At 43.5% G+C, this 18528-nt stretch overlaps 1 protein-coding gene across 2 annotated transcripts in view; it reads right to left on the minus strand.

The window, feature by feature from the left end:
* Positions 1–18528, minus strand: part of LOC126472242 (unconventional myosin IC) — a 418925-nt gene that overhangs the window by 209045 nt on the left and 191352 nt on the right. Inside the window, exon 1 of one of the 2 annotated variants that reach the window (XM_050099922.1) lies at positions 16855–16931. The exons of the other annotated variant lie outside the window; for it this stretch is intronic. Within the exon in view, the coding sequence (XP_049955879.1) occupies positions 16855–16886 (32 nt within the window). The 5' untranslated portion in view covers positions 16887–16931. Of the gene's footprint in view, positions 1–16854; positions 16932–18528 lie in introns of those variants that run through there. 2 annotated transcript variants of the gene reach the window in all.

Genomic DNA, 18528 nt, shown 5'->3' on the forward strand with positions numbered 1-18528 from the left:
GTGTATGGTACTCCCTGTACCTTTCCACTTACATTTTCACTGAACATCGTCTGGCTGAGTGCTAACTGTATTTTTCCACGATCATGATGCTAATGTCTCTCGTGCTTGTCGCTTTTCTTATCTGCAATCCCCCGAGGTGGTCTCCTAAGTACTGCCTAAACTATCACCTCGGCTATTACTTCCAGCATACATACGTGGCCAGCAGTGAGTAGAGATAGCGCCGGAAGCCCGTGAACGTTCCCGCCGGGGTGCGTCGGCTGTGGGATGCACCGGCTGCGGCCGACAGTGGGTAGCTTGGCTTTTGAGGTTTCTCTTGCGTGTATCTGTGACGTCAGTGTCGTGTCCCTGCTGAGCAGGGGCTCAGACTTCACAGTTGTCTCACTGACAGGTAATGTGCAAAACAGAGACTTACCGGAGAAACGACGCACTCGCGCCATGCAAATACTGGAGGTAGGAGCGTATCGTATGACGCACTTAGGCCATGTAAATACTGACTGTAGAGCGCAATTTGTCGCTGCTACTGTTACACGATAAAACATCTATGCTAACAACTGATTGTATAATCTCGACATTGCCTAACAGCACAGTGGGGAGCTTGCATATGACAACACAAACAACGCACGAAGACGACAACAATAGGGAACGGCTGAAATCGATGGCGCGCGTCTGATTTCGGAAAAAGTCCCGTTGCAAGTCGCGAGAACTGACATATTTCAGCGAACTGACGAACATCCAGACATTAAGCGATCGTACACACTGACCACTTACACTACTTCTCGTTCCCTCCATTTCTTATGTTGTTTGTTCCTTATCAAAAATGAGTGAACAGATCAAAGAGAAACTTTATTTTTTGTCGAACACTACGCCCATTGGGCGTCGTCTCGATTCCGCCCATGTACAGAAAGATAATAAAAAATGGTTCATCTATCTCGTATCACATATTAATAATTTCGATTCGGTTCATGTTCTGTTGCTGCTTTTTGCGACAAACCGCGTCCGGTCGACCATCTCGGTCGAGCTACTTCTTCTTGTAGGTTCGCTAATCATTTCTAAAGAGTGTGGAATCCTTGAAGTAATATGAAAGCCCCGAAGTATACAAACGTATATGAAATCATATGTTCACCTCTAAGCTGTGATTGGGTAATATGTAGAAGTAGCTTATGATGACAACTGAACCTATTTGTGTTAAATAGTCCTTGAATAGGGTGTAGAAAAATTTCCGCTACCAGTCACAATAAAAGGTTATTTATTTGCCACACAACCGGTTTCGGGCTTGCGCGCATCCTCATGTTTATATTGCTGGAGATCACTGTATAAATACAAAAAAATTATTTGATGGTGACTAAGCTTAGTCACCAGAAAATAATTTTTTTGTATTTATACAGTCACCTCCAGCAGTATACTCATGTTCATGAATGTATAAACACCTGAGGATGGGCGCAAGCCCGAAACCGATAAGCTTTTATTGTGACTGGTAGCGGAAATTTTTCTACACCGTATAAAGGAACAGTCACGAGTTCAACAGCATCCACTACGGATCAAATTCAGTCCTTGAACAATTTCGTTGTCAGATGCCATTTGTTACAATGGCACTCATTGTATTTCTGCCCCACCCACCCCCCCGTTCCTCGGATGGATGGAATGTTTTTAAATCGTGTAATTGAGGCAGGGCGTAGACACCTGCCCGGTACTCACGTGGTCGGATGTGGGAAACCGCCTAAAAACCACATCCAGTCCGACCGCCGCACCGGTCCTTGTCGTTAATTCAATTCGGCGATGCAGCCTCCTCCTGCTCCTCCTCCCCCCCCCCCCCCCCCCCTCCGCATTCTAGAAGCGGCGTGCTCTCCGATCGAGAACTAGTATTCATTTTATTTACATTTTCTACATTAGTTTTCTTTTGCAATCACATCAACTGTCGATGTGATTGTGTTGAACAAAAATAACTCATGTGTGCTGTACTTGATGATTCGCGTTTTAAATATCAGACGACCAATTCAGGCGCTTGGAGTTTCAGATAGATAGGCATCTTTTTCATTAACCGAGTTACTCCTATATGAGCCTTTGGAGTGAGAATGCAGAGTCAGACCATTCTTTGGAATCCACATTTAAATTGTTGGTTCCCGCCTGTGGGTAGCGATGGAGTGAATGAATGCATCTGTAGTTTCTCAGGTCAGAGGGCGGACTACACAGACAAAATTTCGGTGATTGTTCATGGACATTTTCTAACTATTTTGGGAGTAAGCGCTTATTACTCCGATTATCTTTGTTTCTGTGAAAATAACAGCAGCGCAAAAGTCTGTAATATACATTCAACAAAATGTACAACACAAAACACACATGTGATGTTTTTGCTGTCGCTGCGTCACTATGCCGCACTTCCAATGCATTCAGTAAACTCACATGTGAGGTGCATATCGGCCAACTCATCATCATCATCATCATCATCATCATCATCATCATCAGTAAACTGACCCGTACAGCTGTGTAGCCCTATTAACGCAGGCCTACACTGCCCGGAAAGACAACCTTGAAACAGAAACGGGCAGTATTGAATGAAAGCCCGAGGGCGAAGAGTTACGTGGACATTACCGTAGTCAGCGAAAAGTATCGTGAAACGAACAAGTTAGTTAACAAACAAATCATATACCTCACGTCATCGACATCTGCACTGTTATGTAGATATTTTCAGTGCAATGCACAGACAAACTTTGATGCGGCTAAGAAATCAAACGAAACTCAATTGCTCTATGACGAACCATCGAAGACCATTCGTTTCCATCGTAGCAAAATACTCAGAAAGTATCCTTGAAAAAACAGAAATTTTGTCGGTTGTACCAATATCCAAAGTCGTAGGACCAAATTTTCCCCCAACCAATAAACTTTCCTCTCCTTCCACCAATGTTCCATTTATTCAACACCTTTTTCATTTTTGTGTCTTGTTCCTATACCTGTTTATTGATCCTGATGTGTTTCCAAATTTTGTAACTTACTTGTCAGGCACTTGAAATGAGATTTTTTTCAGACTGTGCACGGCTTTACATGAGTAGAAACAGAAGAAACGTCTAAATTAGGAAGGAACTAAACATATTCAACATAAAGATCGAAAATGAAGACAGAAGAAAACATTTCTACATAACGAACTGAAGCAGACTGCCGTATACAGTTATAAATCGTAATCTAGTAGGTCGATGAAGTCTGGGAAGACCAAGGAAATGGAAACCGTAACAGTCAATACAGTAATACTTGAAGTACAGAAAAAGATTTTTTGCATCTTTTGTTAAGTGAGCTTCAAACAACTTGTTCACAATACCGATAATTCCACAAAACTGGGCATGATTTGCCGATGGTTGAAAAAAGAGTACAGTTAATGGTGCTGCAGGGAGATATTCTTTAAGTACTGGAATGCATTATCAGCGAATTCTCCCAATACATGGAAGGTATTAAGCAAAAAACTCAGATTTCTCTAGGTTCTTCTTGTTATTCCAATGGGCTTTAATTCTTTCAGAGAAGGCTTGTTTGCGTTCTTCCGACCACTTTGGTCTGAACTGCTTTTGTTAGGTTGCTCTGATGTAACTTCCCATTTCTCTAGTTTGTCTAAAGGTGTGTCTTTCTAAAAAGTTGTGTCTTTCTAAAATGTCGGCTGCTCTTATGTTTGCGTTTTTGAGGTCCACTCGAATTTCATTCAACCAAGGTATTGAGTTCTTAAGTGATGTTACATAGTCATTCTTTTAGTCAGTCGATTTTCTGATAGTCGTTGAGATGGACAAAGAATTTCATTCGCTTTTTTTAAAGTCAATTTTGATGTTTCAAAACTTTTCTATTGTTAAGTCCAACATTTTAAGGCTTTCGTGGCCACTTGTTGACAAACTGTCTGTTGGCTTCTGTCGCGGTTTCTTCAGCCGACGTCCGTCTGATGATTTTTCTGACATGTCACCTGCAAGAGTGGCTGGCATTGTCAAAGTTTCACCTTCCACTGCTGGTGGTGGTCTGGATCCGAGTTCGGAGCCGTAGACTATAGGCACGAGGATAAGTCAATTATTATCCGCAATTTAGTTATATTTTTGTTTATTTTCGTACTAATGTCGTTTTACGTTGATGACGCATGCTTTGATTATTTGTTGTTATATCTTTGCAATTTTCAAGCTGCTAGCTTAATTTCGTTACAGTTGTTAATCATGGCTGCTTCGCAGTCTTTTTGCACCAAAGAAGAGCAACGTCCAGACATCTGTTTTTTGTCGAAGACTTTCGGCACAGTACGGGAACAGTGTTTTGCCACAATGAAGTTCCTACGAATGGATTTAAAAATTCCGAAATGGTCGCGCAAGTATTACGCATGATGAAGGAGCCGGACGACCGTTTACCGCCACAAATGAAGAAACCATTGAGCGTTCACGTGAAATGATTTTCTTAGGCAGACGATTAACTATTGATGTGGCACATCGTCAGCAAATTAGTCACGGTTCTGCCTACGAAATCATCCACAACAACTTCTTAGACAGGATAATTACTGGTGACGAAACATGAATCCATCATTACGAGCCGGAGAGTAAACGACAAGTATGGAATGGAAACATCCAAAATTCACCGTGCAAGAAAAAGTTCAAGACCCAACCGTCCGTAGGAAAACCGATGCTTACGGTGTTTTGGGACGCACAAGCTCTAGTACTGGAACATTATGGGGAAAGGAGTACAACAATAAACAGTATACGTTACAGTAAGATGCTTACTGCCAGGCTAAAGCCTGCAACTCAAAGCTAATGCAGAGGATTGTTATCAAAAAAGGGGTTGTGTTGTTGCACGACAATGCCCGTCCGCATACTGCTGCCCACACTGCTGAAACGCTTCAGAAACTCAAAAGTACTGGATCATCCTCCATATAGTTCCGATCTTGCCTCCCTTGTGACTATCACTTGTTTGGTCCACTGAAACAGGCATTAAGGGACTGTCGATTTGCCTCGGGCGAAGCAGTGAAAGAAGCGTTTCTGGCTCGTAGCTCAACCGAGAACCTTCTCTTGTGAGGGCATCAGGAAGCTTAGACAACGATGGACGAAGTGCGTTGAAACGCAAGGAGACTATGTCAAAAATGATGTTCTTGTAAGTTTCCTTCCTTGATTACAATAAAATTTTATAACTACTTTGCTGATAATAATTGACTTACGCGTGTACCTGGCGCGCCAACGTGCACGGGCTTCTCCGCGATCATTTCCGGTGCGGTTCTCCTCTTGCTTTCTGTAGCGGTCGTTCGCTGCAGCCCCACGGAAGCCAGGACCCGCTTACTTTGAAGCTTTGTTCTTTCTTGTTGAATCTGTTCTTGTGTTTGTGTATTTCTATACCTTCTCTGGACAAGCGGGCGTGGTAGCTCTTCTCTACAGCCAGAACTTCCATGTCGGCGAATTATACTACGTGGTCGGTCTCTCAGAAATGGACGATTTCTCCACCTGCCCCAACCTGCAATGTCACTTATATTCTGTGATCCTGGTGTTGACTGATGGTCCAGTCAATCCACCAAACCCTTCCGCATGTGCGTGGTACGCGGTATGGAGCAGGTGGAGAAATCGGCTGTGGCAGAGCAGGCGCTTTATGAGACCAACCACATAGTAAAATTCGTCGACACGGAAGTTCAAGCTTTAGAGAATAGCTATCACACCCGCTTGTTCAGAGAAGCTATAAAATACACAAACACGAGAACAGCTTCAACAAGAAAGAAGAAAGCCTCAGGACTAACGGATCCTGGCTTCCCGTGCTGCAGCGAACGACCGCTGCAGGTAGCAAAAGGAGAACAGTGCCGTAAACGACTGCGGAGAACCCCGTGGATATTAGCGCGCCAGGTAGATGTAGTCTGCCGCCGCGAGCTCGGCTCCGGTTCACCACCAGCAGTGGAGGGTGAAGCTTTGACTATTTCAGCCAATCGTGCTGGCGAAACGTCAGAAAAATCATCAGACGAACGTTGACCGAAGAACCCGAGACAGAAGCAAACAGGAAGTTTGTGCTATTATGTGCAGTGCTTCGCTTGCGTAGAAGAGTGCTGGTTTTACGACTGTGTTGTAGCTCCAAAGTTTTGTCTGTCTTAACATGGAGCTTTTGTTGTAGAGGTTTTGGACTGACCCTATTAAGTTTTGACTATTTGGAGCTGAGTTTGCTGTGAGAGTGTTCTCAAGTCTTGTCGGTTCGATTAATTCTCCGATATTTTAGTTTATATATTTTGAACATAAGAATTCAGTTTTTTCGAATGATATTTGTAACCCTACTTTTTCCGTTCATTACTTAAGAGTATCAAGTTATTTTACTGCAGTCTCTTCAATCCTCTGTAAGTGGCCAGGTCGTCCGCAAACGCGAGGTATTTATGTCAGTAGCCGGCCCGTGTGGCCGAGCGGTTCTAGGCGCTACAGTCTGGAACCGCGCGACCGCAACGGTCGCAGGTTCGAATCCTGCCTCGGGCATGGATGTGTGTGATGCCCTTAGGTTAGTTAGGCTTAAGTAGTTCTAAGTTCTAGGGGACTGATGACCTCAGAAGTTAAGTCCCATAGTGCTTAGAGCCATTTGAACCATTTATGTCAGTACGATTGGCTTCCAAAACCCATGTTTCGTAAGTTCCTTCTTCCACTCTTCGATAACGTTGTCTAGGACGACGCTGAACAGGAGAGATCCGATTTCCTTGTCTCATAATTGCTTGAACGTCAAAGGGATCTGAGACTCCCCCATAGATTTCGTGACAATTAGTCTTTGTTTTATTAGTTCTTTTGTTTTTGAATCTAGCACCCTCTCTTCTAAAATTTGGAATAGTGAGGGCGTCTCTATCGATCTGTGTGCCTTTTTGAAATCACCCACAAACGTGCATACTAGAGGTTTTTGTCTGAAGACTCGTGTGTGTGTGTGTGTGTGTGTGTGTGTGTGTGTGTATAAGAGATTGTGAACTGCTTAAACTAGCCTCGTAGGGCTCCAGCCCAAGGCAGCTGCAGTGCAGGCGTATTTACTAATTTGGAACAGCCAGTGGCAGATTCGTGTTAGTGGAAGAACAAACAGGTGTACCGCCGGAACTTCTGGTGCCAGCAGGTCAATCGCCTCTCGCCGCCGCCGTGGACGTCTGGCGCGCTGCCAGAGCCGGCCAGCAATTTAGGGCGGGGATGCCCCGCTCAGATTAACGCCTGCGGACCCTCTACTATACGCCGCTCCGCGAGACGCACAAAGGATTCCCGTTACACAGTGGACGAGCGATATTCAGACGAACCGGCTTAACCTGTGTGTTTTAAAATTATTAGGTTAGTGCATACGTTCGTAGCGTTTCTCCATAAGTTTAAGAAACACAACAGGTACACGTAACAGAGACTTTAGTCATCAATAATATATTATCCTTCACTATTTACAACAGTCTGTCAACGCTGGCGTAAACTTTTCGTTTCAGCGACTGTAGAAATCACTTGGTTTTGAGGCGAAGAACTCGTCGAGACCTGCTCGGAGCGCATTTTCATACGGAAACGAAATCTGGAAACAGATTGTTCGATAGAGAGTGGAACGGGTGAAAATCTCAGGGTGCAGTATCAGGTGAATAAGATGGGTGCGGAATTACTTCCCGACCCAATTCCTGTACGGTCTTTTTTTGTCAGTCTAGCAGACTGTGTGCGGGCGTTATGTGGAAGTAGCGTCACTTCACGCGCTCTTCCTGGTCGTTGTTCTGGGACAGCGTGTGCAAGACGTCTCATTTGTTGGCAGTAAATGTCAGCAATGGTGTTTACACCTTCGGGATGTAAATCGTAGTACACCACATCCTCGCTGCTCCATCAGATGCGTAACTTTATCTTTTGTGAATGCGCGCAGGTCTTTGTACGGGGAGTTGCTATTTTGTTTGAGGTCAAACCTTTCCTTTCTTTTCCTTATGTTGGCATAAAGACAGCATTTCTCGCCACCAGAAACGATACGGTATAGGAAGGGTCGCTATTGATAATGAGCAAGCTGACGTGCACATATGGCCACCCGCTAATTTTTCTTATTTTGGCTTAGAGCATGCGATACCCATACATCCGACTTTCGAACCTTGCTCATTGCGTGCATGTCGCACGGTGGTGTAAAGATCACAGTTCATCACATTTGCCAGTTCTCGGCTACACTGAGATGGATGATTGTGGATTAACGAAAACCATTTTCTTGCCGTGCTCTATCCAGTGGCGTTATCCCCAGACACGGCGTAAATATTTCTGGCTGCCTCCGCTGCCGTCACCGCTCTGCTGAACAGAAACAAAGCGTATGTCGGAAATGTTCCGATTTCTCCACTTGCCACTCCAACTGCTGGCATCCATAGTTCCACTCACTATGTCCAAATTACAAAATGACAATATGTAAACTTAAATAGCAATAGTGAACCACAAATAAAAAAATGACAATCGATATATAAACCCACAGCAACCGGAACACCAACATACAAAATAAAAACGCTACGAAATTACGCACCAACGTAATAATAACAATAATAATAATAATTTTTCGAATCAATTCATCACATACTCCAAATCAAAGAAAAATGTTTACGCAACAGACAAATCAAGAAAACGAACAGAACTTTCATATCAGACCCAGAGTACCTCCAATTAGACGAGAAAGAAGTAACAGAGTACACGCCAGGAAAAAAAATTTAACAGGCACAGAACATACGGAAAATGGGAGGCATTCAACAAGATGCAGAATACCTCTTCGGTAATTGTCCGTAGAGAAAAAACAGGTTACAAAAACTGTAAGTTGAAGGAGATAGGATTTCAACAACAGCAACACACGAAATTTTTGAAGAACCATTAGAGCAAATCTGACACGAGCTCATCCACCAAGATTAAGCTTCAAAATACATGACGCAACACTGGAGACAAACCCGAAAAAGAACTGCGAAATACAGCATAGTAATTTGACACAGTTCTCAACTGTGATAAACAGACCCAGAGACTAAGTTCGAAAATCTAGAGCCTAACCTGGATTCGAAACCCCACGTACACAAAGAAGTTGTAAACATAATAAATCATTAAAAAATAGGAGCACTTCGAGAAGTTGGATTGATTTCGGAAGTCTGGAAATTCCGGGCTAGAAAAAGCCTACTAGTATCAAACGTCTGCTTTAATTTCAGGAAGTAATTTTTGAGTATATACGTTTGGAGCACAGTATTGTTTGGAATTGAATCATGGACTGTGGAATAACCGGAAAAGAAGAGAATCTTGAGAATTAGTTGCACTGCTAAGACAAGAAATGAGGGGTTCTTCGCATAATCAGCGAGGAGTGAAACGTGTGGAAAATAGCGACAAGACGGGCAGGACGATAGGACTTTTATAAGACCTTGGGGAATGACTTCCGTAATAATAGAGGGAGCTGCAGGAGGCAAAAACTGTAGCGGAAGACACGGAAGGCTTGAGAGGCGTCAGCGACGGTGTAAGCGAGGTGCTGCACCGCGAATGAATGAAACCAATATCCCAGAGCGGACTCGGCGTCCGAGATCTGTTGAGGCTAACGAAGGATTCCGTAGCTGCTCTCTACACTGCGGGTGCGTACGAACTTCGGTGTGAATGCGGTGCCAAGTATACGTCAGTAGTTCCGGGAGACCGATTACCACGCACATTTCAAGACAGCGAAAAATAAGAGACGCAAGAAAAAATTAAACAATATGAAGAGGGAGGACGGCTATAAGTTATTACAGCCTGGCTGCTACCTACCACTATTTTGTAGGGATTGTCCCTACTTTTCTATAACCGTCCGTCCCACTTCCTTACATGAATTTGGTGGTATACCCTCAAGTTACAATATTTTTTATTTACCTTTACGATGTTATTTTGTCACATTGCGTATTTTTTATGTCATATTCTTAAGTTTATTATCCTATTCTTGATAGCCAAAGCCATATGGTTAAATGCACGAGAGAGCAACAAAACCATAGGTTCAAAAGTCGTTTTCATGATAGTAAATCCCATGTAAATGTTGCAACACGTTTTCTTTGTCAACTAATCTACCGCACTGATGCCTTAGAGTGTGGTGTTGGTGGAGGATGCTACGTGTACCGTGGACACAAAAAAAAGAACAAATTTTTAATAATACAAGTTTATCTTCTAGTGTCATCCTAAGATACCTTCAGTTCCTTGGACACATCTTGAAAAGTAAAGGAGATAATTTAGAGAATACCATCGTGCAGGGAAAAACTGAGGACAGAAGAACACGTGGGAGAGCAGTAAACAGATGGTTGGATCAAGCGAAGAAGAATACCAGCCTGCCTCTTCACATCATGTTAAGAAAGGCGAAAGATCGCTGTGGGTGGAAACATCTGTCTGAAGTGTCAACTGCGTAAGAATGAATGACGAAATGAGGTCACGACCCTTAGCAATGAGTAAAACGACTAATGATGATGAATCTACCGCTACCGTACGTATTATTGCAATTGCATGTTTCACTGTAATCCAGGACAGAATAGGCGGCTTGAAATAAACCTGAGATGAAATCTTTGCAAAGTGAACTTCTCGTTAAAATAAGCTATAATAAGAGTTGTTCAGAGTTCTGTCAGCACGTTGTACACGTGAAGAAACTTCTAAAGGCCGCTACATCAGAAAACAAAGCCACATATATTATAAAAACGGATGTGCGCGCTCGTATGTTCCACATATCTTCTTAAGCCAATGGACCGATTTCTTCCGAACCTGATACTCATATACCTTACTGTTAAACGACAGTCACTGTGGGGGTAAGAACCACCTATCTATCAAAGGGCTGGGAGTGAAAAAGAAGTGTAGCCCGCGACGAGTGAATTCCCAGACTTTACTCATCCATTGTTTGAGAATGAAAGCACTTACCGACTTGCAACAAACTTTATTCGTAATTTCAAACCTTTAAGAAATTTTGTCTCTCTGATAAACCCTACAAAATGAAAGGAAAAACGTTAATTACTTACCACTTTTACGCTGTTCATGCAATGAAAGTACCGCACGAGACATGTTATAATTTATTATTTCTTTACTACTAACTGTATTCGCGACACATTTTACAGACAGCATGGACATATACCAATGTAAGGGCAAAGTTATATCATTGTACGGCACATAGTTCAGCAGTAATGCCGTTATGAACATCAAGTAGAAGGCCGGACGTTGCGCGATACGGGTGTGGACCACAGGTATAAATAAATGGCTGAGCAATACCGGGTTCCTCCGCTACTAAGTCTGTAAGTTCCAACCTCAACTGCATTAACTTTTACCAGTGCATAAGGCAAACACTGTCAACTTTTAAACATTTAAAGTTTCAAGTACAGTATTTGTAGTTTAATTCTGGCGTGAAAGTAAAAACTGGTGAACGTTAGTAAGAACCGCACATTTAATGTATCAGGTGCCGTCTTTTGTTTGAAGTGTCTCTACTTTCGATATGCTAAACGTGAAATACGGCGAGCGCTCCTCGTCCATCAGGCCGCGTGTGATCGCCAGCCAGCAGCTCCACATGACGCGCGTTCAGCAGCATAAACAGGCGACTACAAGAGAACTGCCGCGTGGCATCAACGTCTCACTGCAGGACCACCACGAGGTACATGCTGCCGATTCGCTGTTGCCTATCAATCACCTGGCAGAGTAGCACAGGCAACGACAGCCTACCGTACAGCCACCCCTCCATAGCTGTCTTCGATTTGTCCAGTGGAGTCCCCGAATGTGACGTCAGTACCCACCTGACAACCGAGGAAGACCATCACCAGATGCCAGAAGTTAGTCACCCTGAAGAGGACCTCTACAATGCAGGTCGAAACGTCGGCATTTTGTTTCAGTGCTTCAGAATATGATTTTACTGAAACTGACGCTGGCCGTTGAAGCATACGATCTTGCATCTCCTTTCTTGTATGTTGCTTTCGAACAGCGGACATAAAGATCGCTGAATGTTGAGCCGACGCCGGCCTGCAGTCTGCACGCACAGCAGAAACGGGTGCTAGCTTCCGGCGCGAGGGAGCAGCAGCGTCACGTACTTGCAGTCTGCCGTAGCCAGCAACTCGTCCCCCGGTAAGAGCGTCTGGGAGGGGACAACCCGTTGTTGCGGGTCGTGTCACGGTCCATCGGCCTATACACACTGAATAAATTTAGCGCACTAATGTCTCTTACACACCAAGGCCACCGTAGACGTCGCACAAGCTAGGAAGGGAGCAGTCGCGACCGTTTAATTATTGCGGATCACGTGCTTCCATTCATGCTTGATGTCTTCCCCGACGGCTATTGCGCCTTCCAGCAGTGCAGCTGTCCATCACAAGACGAGAATCGTGCTACAGCGACTTTGGAAGCATGATAGCTTTGATGGCTTGGTTACCAGATTCGCCTGATCTCAACGGGATGGAACGCATCCGGGTTGCCATTGGGTGCCAGCTCCGCGCGTACAAACCACCGCCCCGTAATTCACGAGAACTGCGCGTAGACACCTGGTGCCACATACCTCAGGAAATGTAACAACGGCTTGTCGAATCCACGTCACGTAGAACAGCTGCTACACTGCGTTCCAAAGTTCGGCCACTACGTTCTTAAGCAGGTGCTCATAAAGTTTGGCTCACGAGTGTGAATCATGATGGTCCCCCAACACGACTCAAAGCATCAATGCTGCCTCAGTGTGCTCCGTTTAGCGAAAGGTACGTCTCACAGCAATGCCCTCCTCTCTGTCTACGTGAACGATTTTCCGAACTGTGTTTCAGTAAAATGTGCTGCAGTGAGGAAGCCGCTGTCACGACAAGGTTATAGACAATTGATGAAACTCTTACATCTTCTACGTAACATTTTAAAGTACGTCACAGCAAAATACCAGAAGCTGCTGAATTACTAATATATTATTTGTTATACAATAGGACTATCATGTTAACTGTACAGTAACAGAGAAATGCATGAGATACGTTCGTCTATCTGCCTGTAACTAGATGATGTGTGTACCGTCAGTCATCTTTTAGGCACCTCTTCAAGTACACACCAGTAAATCCATTCCTCCATTCCTTAAAGAATCAAACTCACATGTATAAAACAGCTTCAGACGTCTGATTAGTTCGCAAAGGAGTAAATGTGTTAAATATTTGACGTTAAGCATGTAAGGAGGAAAAAGTTTAGAAAAGTTTTGAAATTATGTTCAAAGTTTATTGCAAGTCGGTAAGTGCTCTCATAATCAAAGACCGTATCATCACAGTCTGGGTAATGTGCGCTCCGTTTTAAGCAAAAGCTGGTGTTTCACGGGCATCTCAATGTTTATGACGTCATGTCCCCTGTCCATATGTCGTACAGTGACATGTTGTTGGCACATTCAGTGATGTATGTGGATACTGTTTGCAAAATGTGTTACGAGTAGAATTTCTCGGAAAGAAGTAATAAATTAAAATTTCCTAAAGTATGCTGAAGTTTTACTGCAAGAACCTGGAAAATGTAGTAAGCGATAAAAAAATGCTGTCATTCTCAAACACTGGATGAACATATTTCGAGTTGTTACACTCCTCAATAGGTATAAACTGATCCTAACTGAAATACTTCGCTTACTGTGTTGAACCTTTCACATAAGATTATACCTTTTAATGAGTAGATTAACACAGCATTTTAACTATTCCAGCCCATTAATAATTATATGAAACACAAATCAAATTTTTGTTGCCACTGGAAGCCATTATACCGTTGTGGCCGAGCGGTTCTAGGCGCTTCAGTCCGGAACCGCGCTGCTGCTACGGTCGCAGGTTCGAATCCTGTCTCGGGCATGGATGTGTGTGATGTCCTTAGGTTAGTTAGGTTTAAGTAGTTGTAAGTCTAGGGGACTGATGCCCTCAGATGTTAAGTCCTATAGTGCTCAGAGAGAGCCATTTTAGGCCATTATATGCGCAAGCAATAATTAGGATCGTGAACCACGAACGGGATTAGCCGTTGACTAATATAAAGTCCAAACATTCACACTAATACATATCAGGCCGTGCTGAGAAGTAATGCCTCCATAAATAAAACAAACGTTATTAACATTCTACATATGTGTTCTCCGTGTCTACATATTTATTTCTCAGCACAGTCACCCTGGCGACGAACACATTTCTCCCGAGTCACCATTTTGTTGATACCATCACTGCAGAATGTTTGATTTTGTTGACGGAGCCACAATCCTACCTCTGCTTAGAACACTTATTGAGTTTCAAAGCGAAGTTCTCGAAGGTCAAAGCGAAGTTCTCGAAGGTCAAAGCGAAGTTCTCGAAGGTCAAAGCGAATTTCTCGAAGGTCAAAGCGAAGTTCTCGAAGGTCAAAGCGAAGTTCTCGAAGGTCAAAGCGAAGTTCTCGAAGGTCAAAGCGAAGTTCTCGAAGGTCAAAGCGAAGTTCTCGAAGGTCAAAGCGAAGTTATCGAAGGTGATGTTTAAGCTTTGGAAATATATGAAATTCGGATGGGGCCAAGTCAGTACTGTATGGAGGTTGGTGGCTGCCAGTCAACCCAAGGCGGTGGATGTTGCAGACGTCGCAGCGCTCTACGTGGTCTGGCATTGTCATGGCGCTCCATGTGTGGACCAACTCTACGAATTATGAAGCCGTGTTACACACTAAAAGACGAAGCCCTCTAGAGGCAGCAGTTTGCAACTTGAGTCAGCGAAGCGAGAAAGTCGACCGAGTAATACGCGTGACATGTAATACCTCAACCGATATTCAGCACAGAATAAAAAATTCTGAGACATTACTCTTCAGCCCCGTCTCGTACATGGTGTAAACAGAAATTACACGAAAGTGGCAAAACTCGTCACATGATATTTAGCAGAGACAACAATTACGAAAGCTGACTAAGTTTAGCATCAATACACCATCTCAATAATCATATCGAAAGCACTGCAATGTTAAGATATTCCACAAAGAAACTACATAAATACAGCTTTCTACTTCCCCCCCCCCCCCCCCCCACACACACACACACGACATTTTCTCACCCATTCTCTTAACGACTCATTACAATTATCTCTGTGTCACTTGCACACACTCAGAGCATATATACCTAAAAATTAAATTTAATTGCTGTGTGGCTGAAGTGGAAGAGCAATGAAACCGTTTCGCGGTTTCTTTTCGACATTTAGAGCACTGATGTTAACTGACAAATTAGAGCTGTGGCAGTGCGACACTACACGAACAGCACTGACGAATCTGTGCGGCCTGGTATATCCGGCTATGTATTGACGTAATGATTAATCCATCGCTAAACGCACACGAGGCACATCTCAAAAGCTATTGCTCCTTGACATTTATGGAACATTTCGCAATAAGAAATTGCAGTTAACGTCGTTGCTATGAGTATGGTAATGGTGTTTCTCTTACATTAACGTGGACTACAGTAGAGACTATTGTGTTGCCAATTCTAGTAAATCACTTACTGGTAGATTTGACTTCGGAAAAGCTTATGGATAGTGGTCATTTCTTTCACAGATATTTTACCCCGTAATTTACAAACTTGTTTTGCGTTTAATGGCTTAATCGCTGCAACGTTAAGTGTCGGCAGTTTATACAGGGTGCCAAAAAAAGTATTTCATATTTCGAGAGGTCGTAGTGTGGACAAAAAAAAAATCCCGTAAATATGAGCTTTAAATTGCACCTAGAAGAGCTAGGAGCACTTGTTCATCTTCGCTAATGTGAAACACATCTCGTCTACTACAACGTCTTTGCATTATGAACTACGCACAGAAATTGGTAAACAAACGGGAGACTTTCCTCTGTTATTGTCCACGGATAGAGTTCTGGCTAAGTGCAGCGCTTAAAATAGTCCTAATGCAAACAGTTAGTGTTCTGAAGAGTTTGTGGAATTCTTTTACTTTCTAGTTTTATCTTTGCTGTTACCAGCAACGGAACCTTGTTATTTCACACGGGAAATGAAAGACACAGCATTTTGTTATGGTCTGGAAATTTTAAGCAACCGCAGAGCCCCGTCCCAATACGCTGAAAAATATCCAGAATGCAAGGTGAGCAGCCTCAGTTTTAGAAGCGGGCATGATTTCCTAAGACATTGGACACAATCGTTGCTATCAATAGACGCCATATTGAGCCTCTCCTTTAGAGATGGCTCAGAAATGCTGTTTCACAGTAAAAGAAACACGTGTTGTCATTTGTTTTCTGCATTCTGCAGGAACTTGGAGTGTAAGAGATGTGTTTCACAATAGCGAAGATAAGCAAGTGCCCTTGAGGTATATATTTTAAAGCGATGTTTACTGTTTTTTTTTGTATTAGTCCACAATACCAAATCTCAAAATGTGGAATACTCTATATTTACACACAGAAAAGTAGAGTATTCCTGGTAAACACTTTTCTGGGGTTGTGGAGGTTTACCGTGATCCAAGACATACGAGAATAATTTGGGATATTGTAAAAAATTGGACAAAACGAAACAATGATTACAAATAAATACTAAAGGTTCTAACCAATACTTTTCTATTTAGTTATAAGGAAAGAAAACAATGCACTTGTGTTCGTGTACGATAAACTATTCACGATCTTTTTGCTAGGATAAAAATTACTTCTCATGCTTTAAAAGTCGTTGACTGCCTATAAATTACGCAGTGTTTAGGAAAAACTCAGCTATCGTCACTTTTGTAATTGTTTGTTTTCATTGCACGAGTTACTGCTAGCTTGGTTATTCCGAAACAGTACGCAGAAATATACAGGGAGCATCGCCCGAAACTCCCAGCTTTAGTTCTCACTTCAACTGCCAACTAACGCGGAAACATTTCCAGAGCTCAGTGGTGACATTTCTGCACTTCGAGACCTTCACGTTCACCAGAGCGTTAATGTGAATTACGGTTCTTAGATTACAGGGAGGCGTTGATACTTGAGCGAGGCAAAATGCGAACAGCGAGCCGCGGCAGCGGTGTGTCGCGGGCCAGTGTGTACAGACCTGTTGCTCGGCCGGTCCTCGCAGTGGGCCATGTCGGAAGCTGCAGATTGCCGGTTGCGGGTGTCGCTTGTGAGCCGCGCAGACTTCCGCTACAGACTGCGCGGGAGGCGGCGCCGGCTCATTAGAGGAGCCCTAAACACCTTGCGTTGCGTCACCGCAGCACCACGGCAGCGCAAACAGCACGCACGCACGCCGGATCAGCTTGTAAGGGCACCAGCGCAAAAGGACACCTCGGTCCCTGTGTCAGCTACTCGTCGCTGCATACCGAGTGTCACACAAGAAAGTAACACCTCCTCATTACCGGCTCTCACGTTCACATTTATCTTTAACGCACTGGTGGTTTTCGTTTTCCTTTGTACGAAGACTGAACAATAAAAACAATTTTTTTCCCCTGCAGTTTCCGTTATAGCTTCACATCTTTACCACGAGTATTTAGGAAGAGAGGGTTTCTACATCTACATGGATACTCTGCAAATCACATATAAGTGCCTGGCAGAGGGTTCATCGAACCACCTTCACAATTCTCTTATTATTCCAATCTCGTATAGCGCGCGGGAAGAATGAACACCTATATCTTTCCGTACGAGCTCTGATTTCCCTTATTTTATCTTGGTGATCGTTCCTTCCTATGTAAGTCGGTGTCAACAAAATATTTTCGCATTCTGAGGAGAAAGTTTGTGATTGGAATTTCGTGAGAAGATTCCGTCGAAAAACGCCTTTCCTTTAATGATGTCCATCCCAAATCCTGTATCATTTCTGTGACACTCTCTCCCATATTTCGCGATAATACAAACCGTGGTGCCCCTTTTTGAACCTTTTAAATGTACTCAGTCAGTCCCATCTGGTAAGGATCCCACACGGCGCAACAGTATTCCAAAAGTGGACGGACAGGCGTAGTGTAGGCAGTCTCCATAGTAGGCCCGTTACATTTTCTAAGTGTCCTGCCAATAAAACGCAGTCCTTGGTTAGCCTTCCCCACAACATTTTATGTGTGTTCCTTCCAATCTAAATTGTTCGTAATTGTAATACCTAGGCATTTAGTTGAATTCACGGCCTTCAGATTAGACTGATTTATCGTGTAACCGAAGTTTAAAGCGTTCCTTTTAGCACTCATGTGGATGACCTCACACTTTTTGTTATTCAAGGTCAACTGCCACCCTTCGCACCGTTTCGGTATTTCTTCTAAATGTATCGCAGTTTGTTTTGATCTTCTGATGACGTTATTAGTCGATAAACGACAGCGTCATCTGCAAACAACCGAAGACGGCTGCTCAGATTGTCTCCCAAATCGTTTATATAGATAAGGAACAGCAAAGGGCCTATACACTACAGGCCCTTTGTTATGTGTAATGTCCACAGGTGTCAGCAGTCACGTATCGGGAGGTTGGTAGTAATGCTTTATTTGTAGACGCTCTTCACATTTTCCGTAACAAGCATTGGAGGTGACGTGCGAGGACGACTACGGCCCATTAAAATTGTGTGTTCGCTTACACCATATAGCCACTGAAACTTTAAAAAACTGCAGCAAGCGTACAATGAAGATGCACTACTTCGTGCAATTGTGCTTAGGTGTTCAAGGACTTCAAAGAAGGCCTATTTGTCTGTGTTAAGAGGGGTGGGCCTGGTATTTCGGCATCTGCTGTAACCGAGTCAACATCAACACAGCTGCTGTGA

This window comes from Schistocerca serialis, chromosome 1, assembly GCF_023864345.2.
Source record: "Schistocerca serialis cubense isolate TAMUIC-IGC-003099 chromosome 1, iqSchSeri2.2, whole genome shotgun sequence".
Classification (NCBI taxonomy): Eukaryota; Metazoa; Arthropoda; class Insecta; order Orthoptera; family Acrididae; genus Schistocerca; species Schistocerca serialis.